This window comes from Lepidochelys olivacea (assembly GCF_965140295.1).
Source record: "Lepidochelys olivacea isolate rLepOli2 genome assembly, chromosome: 6".
Taxonomy (NCBI): Eukaryota; Metazoa; Chordata; order Testudines; family Cheloniidae; genus Lepidochelys; species Lepidochelys olivacea.
In genome coordinates, this window is record NC_140416.1 from 30,648,895 (window position 1) to 30,665,597 (window position 16,703).

General features: G+C 40.8%; 1 protein-coding gene across 4 annotated transcripts in view; it reads right to left on the minus strand.

The window, feature by feature from the left end:
- Nucleotides 1-16,703, minus strand: part of DENND5A (DENN domain containing 5A) — a 119,827-nt gene that overhangs the window by 67,976 nt on the left and 35,148 nt on the right. For all 4 annotated transcript variants that reach the window (XM_084632703.1, XM_084632701.1, XM_084632702.1 and 1 more), the window contains one exon: nucleotides 1,077-1,264. In XM_084632703.1, coding sequence (XP_084488829.1) covers nucleotides 1,077-1,264 — 188 coding nt within the window. The remainder of the gene's footprint in view (nucleotides 1-1,076; nucleotides 1,265-16,703) is intronic.

Genomic DNA, 16,703 nt, shown 5'->3' on the forward strand with positions numbered 1-16,703 from the left:
TTTTTCCAAAATCAGTTCATCCAAACCAAGATGATTTAAGAAGACATTTAGACACTTTCATTAATGCTGGAAAGTCTCTATTTTACTGTAACGTGCTCTCGCGTGCCAATATGTTCAGACTTCCATATTGCTTCCATATATTAGTCATATGAGAGCAGGATGGATGGCCAAACACTTTCTGGACACCTCCTTGCATGTAGTTTTAGGGTTCAAAACTCCCAGTACTTTTGAGAATGCATTATATGGCACTAATTGATTAAAATATGATCCAATATGCAACACGGCTCCCAAGCTGGAGCAGACATCGGCCAGGCTGGTGCTCTCCCACACCTCAGAGGTGGAGATCCCCTTGAGGATTTTGGAATTGAACAGCATGGGAAGGTACCTGTTGTATGTTAAGTTCAAGTCTACCAGGAGTGGAGCTCTGCTCCTATTTGGTTTAGGAGCCTCAGGATGACAGCTACCTGCTCCTGCAGCCATTCCCCTGTGCTGTCTCGGACAGTTTTTAAGGCCATCCTGTCACAACACACCCTGATTTCTACAGCCAGCCATGCCACCCTTTCCTGTTGAGCTTGTAAACTGGTGGTAGGCGGGTAAAGGGGACAAAATAAATGTAATGCAGCCATTTGTGCGGCCCCAAATCCATATTTGGACTGTCATCTCCTTTGGGTAGGGATCATCTTTTTTGTTCTGTGACTGTATAGTGTCTACCACACAATTACTATCAACTAGCAACAAATAAACATGGACTTTTCTGTAGGTCAAATTGTATTTTTTCTTCAAGTACCTTTACTGCATTAATACACTATAGCTGGTAGACTACAAGGTTTAACTTTACTACAGAAGAAAGTTCCCAAAACAGTGAGTTTTACTTCTCTCTTTCATTGGAATGGATTTTATCTGATATCCCCAATGAAATCCACCAGGTCAGTGCAAATAGGAATGCCCATAATGTGTGTTTCCACTTTACACTCCCTATTACAGATTTCATTGTTCACTCAGTTTCTCTCTCACTTCTACCAAAATAACCTAGTAGCCCTGTAAAATATCTATCAATCCAGTCATGCTTCTCTCACCTCTTGAGGCAGTTCCAGCTTAGACCTGTCATCCAGTCCATTGGAGTGCAAGCCCATCAAATAAGGGACAGGGGCATCTAGGAAATGAAGGAGAGAGGCTGGCAGGATGGGAACATATACGTGCTGCCATTGGAATGGAAACATTAGAGCTGTGATGGTCTCTGCCACAGTCATCAATCTCTGGTAATCTAAAAGTCAAACAATAAAGAAAGATGTTTGTGAAAGAAATACACTTAAACTCAAGGCAACAAATTGATGGGATGCTATATAGTTTGAATTAGAAAGTCCAAGTGTAACAGTTTGTCTAAAAGGTGACACAGAGAGCCCACAGTGTATTATCTACACCAGTGATACTCGGCCCTCAGTGGTTCAGGGGTTAAATTCATTATTTCCTTCTCTATGTATAAATGTGTGTGTGTGCGCCTTTGTGTGTATTCTATATATATAATTCTCACAGCAAAATAACTGACCAAGTAGTCTGCAATTGGTTAATAACAGAGTAAAAGCATCCTGTTTGGTTAATAACTTAAGATTGGTTAATAAATAAATCACATGGTGATTGTATATCACGTGAGACGCAGGAGGCACATTAAAGAGCCACTTGCAGCTCCTGAGTCTCAGTGAGTATCACTGATCTACACAAGTTCTTATGCTAATGCACAGATTCTTCTGTACCTCAGTGCATTCTGCAGATACGAGTTCAACATGGTTGATTAAGAAAGGGCTTAACACAAAAATGTTGGTCCTGCTAAAAGTCATACAGCAATGAGAAAAGCTGGTCCTGGCATTCATCTCGTCACTCTCTGCTATTGAAACCAAAATGGCAGATACCAGGACACCACTTTGAGCATGGAAGTAGTTTTACTGCAGGATAAGATATTTCCAGTCCAGTCGAATATTTCCAGTATTTCCAGTCGAATTCCCACCTGCTGTGGGTCTATAACTTCACTATAAAAGCTAGCACCAGGCTGAAACCCAACATACTTGGTATCTCTGCAACAACTTTCTTTTTTTAAATGTGTTCATTAAAAACTGCTGCAATCCATTTTGCACAGCAAGAAGCACAACATTGATGGTGAACAAATAATTGGGTCAGAGATCAGGAACAGCTTCATTTGAATTTGCAACTGATTATTATATAGCACTAGTTCTTGCCAGAAGTTTAAGTTAAACATTCAAGGCTGAGAGATTTTAAAAGGTGATTAACCACACATGTCCAGTATGCTGCTGTTGACAGCTATTTCTAAAAGATTTTTTACGAGACAGTTATAAAGCATGTTATACCAATAAAATAAAAACCAGCAGGATCTTATTAAAGGGAAAAAGGCAAAATACCACATTTATTGTGAATACAGAAAGAATCATAGTAAGCAGTTAGTTATAGTTATAACATTCCATTCAATCTCATATTTATTCACACATTCATTCATACAAACACACACACACACACACACACAGGTTCTGCAAGGTTATTGTCATAGTTACCAGCCTTAGAGTTGCTCATGCCAAGCCACTGGCCAGGTGGCCTGGACATGAGGAGGGAGCAGGACCTTGTCAGATGCTCATCTGATGCTCCTGGAAGTTGGTTTGCAGAATCAGACCCCAAAGTTCTCACTTTTTAGAGTCTATTTTTATAGGAATTTCTTCCTATGCCAGTCTATGGGAATTGCTTCATCATGCTGTTGCTGAATCAATCAGCAGATAGCACATTCCTGACGGCTCCAAGATGTTATCTTGTTCTTTGGTTCTCCCATTCTTGAGGCTGTTGGGTGGATTCCAGTCTGCCCTCCGGGGGGTCCTCTGGTTATTTCCACTTGATGCCTTCTTCAGCCGATGGACACTGGATTCTTAGGCTGACACCTCCCTGATCATTCAGTTATTATCCACACCAAGCATCCATCCACATACATCCTCTATCTCTATTTTAATCACAATGGTTAATACAACAAAAGGGCGGGGAGTCTCTGGGTGCTGTTTCTGTTGTTAGAGTATTGTTTTGAGTCTCTCTCTCTGTGAATTGCTTTGAGAACAGACTGTCTTAGAATGTACTAACACAGTTAGCAGCTTGCAAGTTTCACACATAGAGGGAGAGAAACAGTACCAAAAACCAAGAGACCTCTTAATTAGTAATACCCTGGAATTTGAACTATGGGGAATCAAACTCATTTGTGATTTTAATACAGAACTTCTTTAATATGATCCAACAAGCATTCATACTACAAAACTGTGCCAAAGCAAAAAGAAGAGGAGTACTTGTGGCACCTTAGAGACTAACCAATTTATTTGAGCATAAGCTTTCGTGAGCTACAGCTCACTTCATCGGATGCATACCGTGGAAACTGCAGCAGACTTTATATATACACAGAGAATATGAAACAATACCTCCTCCCACCCCACTGTCCTGCTGGTAATAGCTTATCTAAAGTGATCATCAGGTGGGCCATTTCCAGCACAAATCCAAATACAAAGCAAATACTTTTTACGGAAGAGATTTTAATCATTCCTAATAGCTCTGAAACCCTTACACAACTGATCAGGTATTAGCAATGGAAGAATCTCAGAAGGTCCAGTGGTTCAACGCAGATAAGCATCGGAAAGTTCAGATGGTTTAGCTGATCTGTCTAAACTTCTTGCTCTGTAAACTGGGTTGGCGAAGACTGCACCAACAAGCTTTCAAGACTTAAGATAATCCTCACTTCCAGTCAAGCTGGAAACACAAGAATAGTCTTCTCAAGGCACCTCAGCAATGTCTGATTCTAGCCAGAAGCTGCATTTTAAAAAATGAATAATGAGGAAAGAGGAAAAAATAGTTCTCTCTTCCCCCCAACCTCAGAGAAGAGGTTTTTCTTCTTCTCAACCTGTTTACAAAACCTAGTAAATATAAATTTTGAAATGCATCTGAATACACAGCCCATCATTATGGTTTCAAAAATTGCTACACACTGTGTCAAGTCTCATTATGTTGAGGAAGGAGCTGGCAAAAGGGAGAGAGTAAGAATTTTTTTTTTTTAAGACACTGAGTGTCCATAAATTCAAGGTTTCAGAGTAGCAGCTGTGTTAGTCTGTATTCGCAAAAAGAAAAGGAGGACTAGTGGCACCTTAGAGACTAACAAATTTATTTGAGCATAAGCTTTCATGAGCTACAGCTCACTTCATCAGATGCATTCAAAGTTATGGCTGCAATTCCATCCTTATCAGCCCTACTCAATGTTCAAACTGCAGAATATAAAGCTGCTTAAAGACCAATGTGATTCCTAAGCAAAACTGGTGATGTATGTTAAGGACAAAGCTGCTGACTTAATTGTGCATTCCATGATTACAAGGGAAATGTAATGCATTTTTTACTATCTTAGATACTGATTCTGCAACTTCTGTCTGGGTACTGGGGTCTGTCTGCCTGCACAAAGTTACTTGCAGATCTTTACCTTAATCAAACCTTCACTGCAAGGGAGAGTGACAAATAGGTAGTGACCAAGAGATGGGCGGGGAGAGGGTTTGGGAAAAAAAAACCCAAAAACCCCCACTTCATTCTATCATTTAATGTTTTGCATTTTAAAGGGAATTTTTAAAAGCAGCCAGGCACATATATACTGAAGAGTCCAGCAGTTGCAGAGAGGGAATGTTAATCTGAAAGAACAAGTCTCAAATTAAAAACATTGATTTCCTAATATACAAAATAATGAGTCTATAAAAAAATTTTGCTGCTTAATTAAGTGGGTTTTCTCTCTATTACATAACGCTTAGCATTCACCTTCCCAATTAGTCTAACTATGGAGACACACCAGTAACTCCATAGTTAATATTTTTATTTCTTTAGCAGCCACAGCTGCCTAGATTCCTAGGGATGCAGTCACCTTTCATCCTGGATAGTCAAGCTATTCCTAGCTACTTAAACTGTGGTACTGTTCAGATCTTCAAGTAACTGCAGCCACATGCTCCAGGCTTCATTAAGTTAGAGCTACCTCCAAAAAATATTGGATTTAAGAAGCCTGCAACCAGAGACCAAGTTGTGAGGATCACAACTGATATATCTTGCAGGTGTTCTGACTGCATAATTAAAATTGTTCTGTAACCCTAACTGTACATTTTCCAAAATGTCTGGCTTTTTAAAAGATTGTTATTTCCTGACTTTCCAGGGTGAAATTCAGTCTTCAGTGACTTCAGTAGAGTTGCACACACTTATGCAAGGCTGAATTTGGCCTATCGTATTTGTTTAACAAATGCAATATTTTGTGCATCTCTTTTCATCCCATAAATAACTGACCTTTTTTACATGTCTTCAATATTTTTATCTGGAAACTGATATTATTCCTATAAATAGTAATCCACAATGAGCTGCCACAGAACAGAAACTCCAATCTACATCTGTTTCATATTATTTTTACATCTTTCCCCTTTGATCTCTAAATTTAATTAAGAGGATGTTTAAATCAACCCTGCTAGTATATCTTCCACACTTGGCTCTGCTTTCCCATAGCCTGACTGACAGACGCATTGTGGAAAAGCCCTAACCCGAAGGTATTACTTTTGTATTGTTTTTACTTTATTTACTGTTTAGTGGACTAAACTATTTACAGGACTTGCATGTAACCAAAAACCCATTTACCTTTATTAATTATTTCTGTTTATCAATTATGCCAGAAGAAAGATGAAAAAGAAGAGGTTTAGATAGACTAAAGTTGGTCTAAAAAAATTGAGTGGGGGGGGGGAAAAATCTCTGCCATATTCCACATCATACATGCAGTGATTCATAAATATGTATTTGGTACGCTTTCTGCATAAGTGGCATGTAGCTTATTAATTCACTCAACCAGATACATAAAAAATACATTTGTGGAAGAGGGAAGTATTTGACATTTGCATCACTTCCCATCACCTTCCTCCATTTTCTGGTGAAAAGTTTCCAAAGAGCACACACCAAACGAAGAAAAATCCGGAATACCAAGCATACTCACAGTACTAAACAAAAAGTTGTGGAAAGGCCTTGCTACACAGAGATTTTTATTTCACCAGTGTAGCACATCCTAGCATAGATGCACTGCACTGGGTAAAAAAAGAAGTGACTGGCACGGATGTAGCTTATCCTTACTTAAAAACTTGAGTAAGTTGTTTTGGACTTGAAATCCCTAAACATCACATCCACCACAATCTTTCCACTGCTGAGAGGCCACCTATATGATCTCTGATATCCAATCACCCGATAACCATCAAACCAGCAGACAAAGGGGATGCCATCATAGTTCTCAACCATGATGACTACATCAACAAGGCCAGCCAACTTACACCTAGAACTCAAAGAACTCAGAGCATCCCACGCCACAATTCACTCAGGAATTTAAGGATATCATCAAATCTTTCCCCAAGCAACTCCAAGAGAAACTTTACAACCTCATCTCCCACAAACCGACCCCAGGTGAAGTCAGACAATCACTCCAGTCTCTCTCCCAGAAAAATGATGAGACACGAAAACCTCATGTCACCTGCAGGGGAACGCTTCACAGAACAAGCACTCCATACCTGACCTCTTAGTCCTCATCTTCAAAGAAAACCTGCACAACACCTTCAAAAGATGAGCCTGTGAGCTTAAATTCCTAACTTCGCTGGACACTAAAAATCCTGGTCTCAAAGACATGGTATTTATGGCTTATTACAATAATCTGTAACCCACTAATCCCCCTTTTTTGTCCTATGACTGCAGACACGTTAAAAAGCCACTTCACCTAGAATGGTCTCCTAGAAAGTGTTAACTACCTATGCTAAACAATCTGTTCCACCTTGCATTTAGCTGTGACATACTGAATACCTTTCCCAGACCTGAAGAAAAGCTCTGCATACCTCAAAAGCTTATCTCGCATTCACAGAAGATGGTCCAATAAAAGATACTAACTCACCCACCTTGTCATTTTTTTAAAAAGTCATTTCTAGGCCTCATCTGAACAGTAGTGTTGGACAAACCTTTTTCAATAGTTACTGATTATTTTTGACTCAAGCTAAGAATTTACTGACAATATCTGAAGAAAAAATAACTGCTCCAGTCATTGAATAAAAATATATCTTCTAACAAACATGAATTGAGGCAACAATTATCAACAAATACAAGGGTGTTGTTATTTTGTATTTAAGAACATAAGAATGGCCATTCAGACCAAAGGTCCCTCTAGCCCAGTATCCTGTCTTCTGATGGTGGCCAATGCCAGGTGCCTCAGAAGGAATGAACAGAACAGGTAATCATCAAGTGATTCATCCCGTCACTCATTCCCAGCTTCTGGCAAACAGAAAAAGCAAGCATTCGGACTTAAAAAACTAACTTGTTATATTTTTTGATCACTTGAATGTTTTTATACTTTAAAGGTTTGTCTACATGACGATGATCAATCAGATTAGTTTGTTTGCCCTATGTGCAGCCATTTAACTATATCAAACAGAAGTGCATCCGCACTGTTTTGTAATGCCAGCTAGCAGGTAGTTTCCTTGTTACTCATAGCATCCACATGGCTCTGTGCTTTTTCAAATCAAGTACACAGCATTCTGGGCAGATCTCATGGTGCAATGTTCTGCCACTCAGCTCTGTGGTCTACTTTTTCTTGCAGTGCATCGGGCAGAGATGCATACTGGAACCTACAGGAATTTTGGGACGTGGAGTCTAAAAACTCATGTAATTCCTCTCCTGGCTTCCCTTAATACATCTGTATTTTGTCAGCGCTGTTTTCGAACTGCTGTGAGGCACCAAGGAGGGCCTGATGAGCGCCACCATCATGGCAGTCATTAATAGGAACAGGATAACGCACGTGTATTGGCAGTCTTCCAACTGTACGGATTTGGATGCTGTAGGAATATGACTACAAGAGGAGGAGGAAGTTGAACAGTTACTTCTGCAGGGCATTTATCTGGAGCAGTTTGACTCAGCAGAGTACTGCCTCTGGGCTCGGTCACCTTGCAATGAGTGGCAGGAGAGAGCGGTGATTAGAACAGGGACGACACAGACTGCTTTCCCAGAAAGCAGCGCAGAACTCACCCTGGACCTGCAACAGCAGAACGCCAACATGAGTTCCCCTCAGCATGGAGAATCACAGAGATGCAGGACTTGAAGGAACACTGTTAGGTCATCTAGTCCAGTCTCCTGCACTCAGGGAGAACTAAGTATCATCTAGACCTTCCCTGACAGGTGTTTGTCTAACCTGCTCTTACAAACCTCCAATCATGGAGGTTCCACAACCTCCCTAGGTAATATGTGCCAGTGTTTAACTGCCCTTATAGTTAGGAAGTTTTTTCTAGCACCTAACTTAAATCTCCCTTGCTGTAACTTAATCCCATTACTTCTAGTCCTCTCGTCGGTGGATAAGGAGAACAATTTATCACCCTCTTTTTTATAACAACCTTTTACATACTTGAAGACTACTATCATGTATCCCCTGTACTCCCTCTACCCCTCCACCCTTCCCACCCCCGGTCTTCTCTTCTCCAGACAAAACCAACCCCCCCACCCCACAACTTTTTTTTTTTTTTTTAATCTTTCCTCATAGGTCATGTTTACTAGCCCTTTAATTTTGTTGCTCTCCTCTGGGCTCTCTCCAATTCGTCTACATGTTTCCTGAAGCATGGTCCCTGAACTGGACACAGTAATCCAGTTGAGGCCTTATCAGTGCTAAGTAGAGTGAAAGAATTACGTTTTGTGTCTTGCTTACAACACTCCTGCTAATACATTCCCCCCAACAGTATTACATTATTGACTTATGTATTACATTGTTGACACAAACTAAATGAGTCAACAATGTAATACTGTTGGGGGAAAAAACAGCTCTGGAATTCGGCAGCAGCCTTGGAGCTTCCTGCAGCTGCAGGAGGTTGCCAGAGGTGGAAGTGGGTCTGATCTCCCCCCAGGCGCAGCCGTGCAGGGGAAGAGCAAATCCTGTGCCTCCCCAGCCCAGCCGGGACTAGTAGCTTGGAGCCCCTGGCTAGGGCAGCCAGGGGCTCCTAACAGTATTACACTGTTGACTCATTTAGTTTGTGATCCAATACAACTGCCAGATCTTTATCTGCAGTACTCCTTCGTAGGCAATTATTTCCTATTTTGTATTTGTGCAACTGATTATTCCCTCCTAAGTGCAGTAATTCGCATCTGTCCTTACTAAATTTCATCCTAATTAATTCCAACCATTTCTCCAGTTTGGCAAGATGATTGTGAACTCTAATCCTATTCTTCAAAGCGCTTGCAAACCCCCCCAGCTTTGTATCATCCACAGACTTTATACATGTACTGTCTATGCTATTATCCAAATCATTTATGAAGATACTGAATAGAATCAGACCCAGGAGAGATTCCTGTGGGACCCTACTCAATACGCCCTTCCAGTTTGACTCTGAACCACTGATAACTACTCTGAGTACAGTTTTCCACCCAGTTGTGCATCCTGGTAGTAGGTTCATCTAGGCTAGAAGTGAGAGGCCATCACCATCTGGAAGCTTGCCACCCCTGATTGCTACTAGTCAGCAGCTAACCAGTTTGGTATTGGTAGATCAGTTGTCAGTGGTGACCTCATGGAAGTTTGTAATGCTATTCAGGGGGTGCAGCTATGCTGGGTCACAAAGTGTTGCAGTACAGGAGAGGTTATTGACAGTTTTCCATGGATAAGGTTCCTGAACTGTTTTGGAGCTACTGATGGGACTCTCATGCCTTTTCTTTGCCCTCCACACCAGGTCTGACACTTTATAAACAGGAAAGGGTATTTCTCCATGGTGCTGCAAGGCCTGGTTGATCACTGCGGAAGGTTCACAAATACTAGTGTGGTGTGATCTGGAAAGGTCCATCATGCCAGGATCTTTAGAAACTCTGGCCTGTTTCTGAAGCAAGCAAGAGAGTTTTTGCTCCCCATACCACCCTGGACATTAATGGAGTTATTCTGGGAGACCAGCTTACCCTCTGTTTTCCTGGCTTTTGAAGCCTTTTACTGGACACTTGGATAAGAGAAAAGACCTGTTTAACTATACCCCGATTAGCTGCAGAATGATAGAGGAGTGTGCATTTGGAAGAAGGAAATGAAGGTGGAGGGTGCTACATGACAAGGCTGGATGTTTCTCATCCACATGTATCCTATGTAATAAGTACTATGATATTTTGCAAAACATCTGAGAGCAATGAGAGCACATGGCGGGTGGGTGAGAGGAAGGGGTGAAGAAACTTTCTGAATTTTATGGACAGCCAGAGGTGGCATCTCTGAAAAATGACCCCAGCAGCCAACAAGACAGGATCAGGGATGCATTGTACTCCTACTCTGAAGCCAATAGTTGTGAGTAATGAATGTACTGTAATCAAGGAAATGACCGAAATGTGTTTGTGTATTTTTATTTGATTAGGAACTGATACCACTTGGGGAAATGTTATGTAATGTATAGGTGGAACTATACCTCAATGAAGTTCTGCAGCCAAGTTTTACAAAGATTTTTATCGTGTTAACCAAGTACATAGTTAACCAAGAACTTAGTGAAAGCTTAAAACTAAAGGAACTAAGGCATGGCCAAACTAAACTATGAAGCGTTCAAACTCCTGTATGCGATGTGCTCAAAAGTGTTCTCCATCTCCAATATAATTGACTGTTGTGGGAAAGGCCTGTAATTAGGATGATGGAAATGATGGTCCCAGTATGGTGCGTTCTCCATAGTTTGCAGGCTATTGTAAGGTTGGCATGCAATGCAGGATCTTCATAACAAAACCTGCTCTATCACAGCTGTTTGTACTGTCTGCATTATGTCCTTCTCCAGGGCTATGCGCTCACTTACAAACCTTTGAGAGTTATCCAGGAAACCATCCCTCCACACTTTTGCCTTAGCAGTCCTCTCTTGGGATGCAGTCACAAGTTCCTTGAACATGTCCTTCATTTTCTTCAGGGAGTTCTGCTATAGCACCTTAGCTTTGACTTGGCCAGCACCCCTTCACCTTCATTTGCTTTTGCAGGTTTCTACATTCTGGTGACTCTTCTCTAGATGGGGCTAGACACACAGCTCTCCAGAGAGGGCAAACAAGTCCAGGATCTCTAAAGACATCCATGTGGAAGCCTGGAGCACCCCGGCTGCTATAATGGGTACATTACTCTCGGCGTGGGAACTCACTACCGCTACCTGATACAGCATTTAAACAGAGAAGTGACATCCAATCAAGATGACCCAGAGCAGTAGAGGGCACAAAGGTACGAAGACAGGCCAATCCAGGAGTGAATAAATGCAGTGTGGGATACTAGTTGGAGGACTGTCAGAAGTGAAGTACTTAATTAGTTCATGCAAACTTTAAAGTAAACAAACTCACTGGGAAGTGGACTTACTCCTGTTCCAGGGAGGATGACTTACTGCAATTTAAGATGCCAAATAATTTAATTTTTAAAAAGTTCACGTCTAGACACAAGGCTAGGTGAACAAACTGAAGTTAAGGTGCTTATGCTCAAATAAATTGGTTAGCCTCTAAGGTGCCACAAGTACTCCTTTTCTTTTTGCGAATACAGACTAACACGGCTGCTACTCTGAAAACTGAAGTTAAAGCAACACAGCATCCTGTGTAGACAAGCACCCTAACTTTTTAGATTTTCAGATCTGTATGCTTGTTAGTCAAGCTCTACTGAACTAGTACAGTGATCTGATCTGACCCAAAGAGCATAACAGAAATTGTTCTAACCAATTACGTTGTCACATAATTGGAAAAATCAGGTTTCATGACTGATTTAAAAAAAAAGTTAAGTTTTTAGAGCAAAAATTTCAAATTTGGGTGTTTAAAGTTCAGCACCTAGATCCATGCTCAGACACAACTGTCAACAAAATCTAGACCATGCTAAAAATTAGTTAAAATGATTTCACATTCTATTTGCCTTGGAGTTCCCCTGCCAAATTTTGAGGTTTTTTAATCAAACTTCCCTGTTTTAAAAGTGTTTTCCCTTTTTGCTGTTTGAAAAACCCCACATAAGCAAAACAGGAAATCAAACTGATCATATATGGGAAACAGTGAAAATTATATACAAGGTATAGTTAAGTATATAAAGTAAACAAGCTGGGAAAAAAAAACAAAAAACTTTCTCTAGTCCCAGTGGTAAATGTTACCAGTAACACCTTTGATTATATAAAAAAACTTCAGACAATTTTTAGATTGAGTGTGTCATTGTAAGTACCAAAATAAGTGGCCACAGTTTTATTACAGCGGTGTTCTTCCTCTTCTGAAAGAGGAAAAACAAACATTATTAACTATGCTGATGCTAGAAATAGAGTAGGGATATCTGTTGCAATTTTCCTCGAGGTTTTGCTGTAGTAAATTTTAAGAAAAGAGCATTTCACCAAACGATACAGGAGCACTCACAAGAGATAGGATAAAATAAAGCAAACTTTCAAATTACTTCAAAGTACTTCCCAGTTCCTTTTCAAGACAAATATCAAAGAAAGTTCAGTTGTGTCTGGAGCATTTTAATAGAACAGAAAGGAACCAGTGCAATCTCCTGGACCATTGGCAACTCTAGCAAAGTCAAGTAGCAACTTACGTTAGCAATTGAGTATGACCACTTGAGGCAAACTAAAATACTACAGGACAACTACAATCAAAGAAGTTAACAAGCTTCTATATAAAGCTTCTTTTGTTAGTGAACAGATATACCTATATGTGAACAGGAGAGAGTCATTTTTATAAATATTATGTGTACCTCAGTTTACCTACTTGATACTGTTAAGACTGGCTAAAGGGAATTAAATCAAAAGGGTCTGATACAAAGAGCAAGGAGGAAACCAAACAATGGTTGGACATAAGATACTTCTGGGTAAAGAACTTGAAGGGAATTAAGGGAACAATGCCTCTTGAAATACAACCTGGGGCATACAGTTCATTGTATGTTTACAACCAGGGTGGATCTGATTTAGGAAGACTCAACTCAATCATGTATTTCTACATAAAAGTGCATTCTTGTTGGTTGTAATAACCTTAATACATATTCTTCATGTAGTGGGGCAGTTGCCCCACTTTGGCAGACAAAGGGTTCATAGCAGCCCTTGGAGCGGCTGCGCAGAACCCGGCCAATCACAGAAGGCTTAGAAGCAGCCAATCAGGGCCAGGCTGAGCTCCATATAAAGGCTACAAAGCAGAGGAGACAGGAATCTCTCCCTGACAAGCAAGGAAGGAGGACAGGCTCCCAGGGATAGCACCTTAGATAGAGCAGCCTCAGGGGAATGGAGGGAAAGCTTCAGCCTGATACCTGCCAGGCTGAGGCCCCTGAAAGAAAGGGCTGAGAAGGTGCAAGGGCCAAAGGGGAAGTGGCCCAGGGAGCATGAGCAGTAGATGGGAGAGAAGGAGGGCAGGACATGGCTGCTGCCAGAGGGACCCTGGGCAGGGACCCAGAGTAGTGGGCGGGCCTAGGTCCCCCTTTTCCATGCACCTGGCCCTGGAGGAGCCTGGCCCGATACAGACTGTGGCTTGCCCTGAGGGAAGGGACTTTGGGCTGCAGCTGGTCACAAGGGCAGGTGGAGACTGAGGACTGCAGATACCCCTGGAAGGGGAGAAAACTGAGTGGGGCACAGCCGGAGGGCTGTGTCCAGAAGAGGACGCCACAAGCCAGGGAGCAATGCAGGTCCCAGACAGCACCGCAGAGCACAGCGATGGGCAGGACACCACCTGCAGAGGGCGCTGCACAGCTGGATAGAGCTAATTCCCGGAGCAACCAGCAGGGGGCACCATGGTGGTGAGTTAACAACCCGTTACACTTCACAGCTCAGACGTAGGTTTCATTTTTAGAAGGTACACACTATACATTTGCAAAGTGATTTATTTTGAAAACTTTTCAGATTAGTTTTACAGCTATATCAGAACATGAATGATTGTTTGGTTATTTCATTTACCAAAGATAATTGAAGCAGATATTTATGAAGTCATTGGGAGGTGAACTATCTCCATTTCAACAGGTTAATCATTAATATTTGGAGGATTTTCTTGCCATGCTGTATTAGGAGGAGACCACCAGAGAGACATTTAAATTGTTTTATGTAACTAAAACAACAACGTTATGTATTCTGGATTTTTTTCTTCAACAGCAAACATAATATTTTAACAAAACAAGCATATGAGTTTTTGAATTTAGTTAAACGTTCAAGTTGTTTAAAATCAGGTTTGTTTTTGTTAAAATTGTTTTTAAACTAAAATAGTTAAATGAAATAATTAACAAAACAAAAATTAAATAGACTATGTCAGCCAGGTCAACATGAGAAACTTAAAATATTGGCTTCTGCAGCTAACTCAGAAGTAGTCTTCACCTTTGTTTTCCTGTTTGCTCATAATCTGGAAAAGGAAAACAAGCTTTCCTGCTTTTTCAGGTCCCAAACGATTTCTCAATTTGGAATGAACTAGTCCAAAGGAAGAAAATATTCTTTCTATGCTGGCAGAAGAAGCTACTGCTGTTAAAAGTGAGATTATCACTTCAACAGTCTCTGAATCCAAGAGCTTAAGTGACTTCCACCAGTTCACAGGTGTGACTTTCTTTAAAACATCAGCAAACATATATTTCTTGAATGGTTCACCTTTAGCGCTGAAGTTTATTGTAGATGGCATTATGGAGGGATGATTGCTGGATGTCCATGTCATAGCCAACTACTCTTCTTCAGGAGTTAAGGTTTGACCCTGGTACCAAGTATGGAGAATATTTGCAAGAAAATGAGCTGGAGATAGTGCTTGTCCCATTCGTTTTTTTAATGCTTGTAATTTAACTCTGTCATTGCATATCTCTTTTTAAGATCTCACTCAGTTCCTTCCAAATTAACAGCCTCAGCAATAAAACAGCTATTTCCCTGCATTTTGTTCAAGGCTTCAGAAATGGGCTTCAGGGTACTCAGCATGTGTTCAGCATTTCTCTTAAGCCCAATGTTGAGAACTTTGGCTGTGACAGTGCCATCTATTTTTTCACGATTTTGTTCACAAACTGTCATCAGATTAGGCCAGTTCTTGCTATAGTGCTCAAAACAGTCCACTACTAAGTTCCATCACATTTCTTGGGGGAGAGTTAGCTTGGTTCTTCCCACTTTTTTCAGAGCAGCTGCTGCAAAGCAGTTGTTACGGAAGTATTTTGCAATTTCAACAACATTAGCCTTTATTTCTGGAACACTGAAGTCTTTGGCTAGGAGGTGCATCAAATGAGCACTGCAACCGTATGTTATTAGCTTGGGACTCTCTTCTAAATAATTTCTTCTCATCTTGGATACATTTGCAGCCTTGTCTGTGACCAAGCTGCGTACTAGACATTTGAATTTTTTCCCCAGTTTGTTATAGCTTTTACTGCTACTACTTGTAAGTATTCTGCTGTGTGTGTATTTCCTGATGCATCAATTGTTTCTGTAAGGAAGACATTCTCTTCTGTTGTCACACAAGCACATACAACAGGATCACTATGGACACTGTTCTACCCATCAAGACTCAGGTTAACAATTTTACCCTCTAGACCTTTTGCACACTGCTCAATTTTTCATACACTTTATCCAGCAATTTGCCTGAGACATCTGCTCTGTTGGGTGGACTGTATCCTGGTCTTAATGACTGAACCATGATAATGAAGTGTGGGCGCTCAATCATGCGGAAAGGAGAGTTTGTTGTATAAACAAACCAGGCAATTTTTTCATCAATTACCTCTTTTTGTAATCTGCTGGTTCTTAACACAAACTTATCTATGGTGGTTTCTGGATGATGGAGACTTTTTTTCTTTTTGCTACAGGTGATATACTGTGGCTATGTGACATACATGGTGTGACTGAAACACTATCACTGACAGATAATGCTGAAACTATAGAAAATGATGGTGATCTTGAAGGTGGATAGTCTTCAGAATCCTGTATGTTGAGGACAGATTCTCCTAAACAAAGTAAGTCAATGCAGTTATTTATTTATTATTACCATACTGCTCATTTAGTATTAGTCATTGCGTTCACTGACACTTGGTACTACTTTAAAGGTGAAATTGTAAAAGGAAGATCTGCCTATTTCAGCTATTTTTTTATCACAACTGCATCTAAATTGATAGTACCATAGAGTAACAACTGTATTTTTTTGCTCAAACATGAGAATTCAAGAATAGTCCAGAAGGAAGACAGGCAGTCCTTAAGAAAGAAGTATAAAATAAAGTTTACCAACCTGAAGATCCTGCATGTTCAGTCATGTTCCTTTCATCATCTTCAACGCAGCTTCCTCCAAAGAAGGAACACTTCTCATGATGTTTCATTCAGGAAACAACAATTTAGGGGGAGGGATAGCTCAGTGGTTTGAGCATTGGCCTGCTAAACCCAGGGTTGTGAGTTCAGTCCTGGAAGGGGCCATTTAGGGATTGAGGGCAAAAATTGGGGATAGCTCCTGCTTTGAGCAAGGGGTTGGACTAGATGACCTCCTGAAGTCCCTTCCAACCCTGATATTCTATGATTCTATGAAACCAGGCCTTGCATTTCTTTGTTGCACTATTTGCATTTTGCACGCATGTCTGTCTTACCCACAGGAAGAGAAACTTCATTAAAATATTCCTCTGGGTCTCTGTTACGGCCTGCTGCCGTTATAGGTTTTCCCTTCTAATGAGAGAATGGTATGGTAGATCTCAAACCAATGAAGGCTACACTCAGAAAGACCTCAAGACTTCT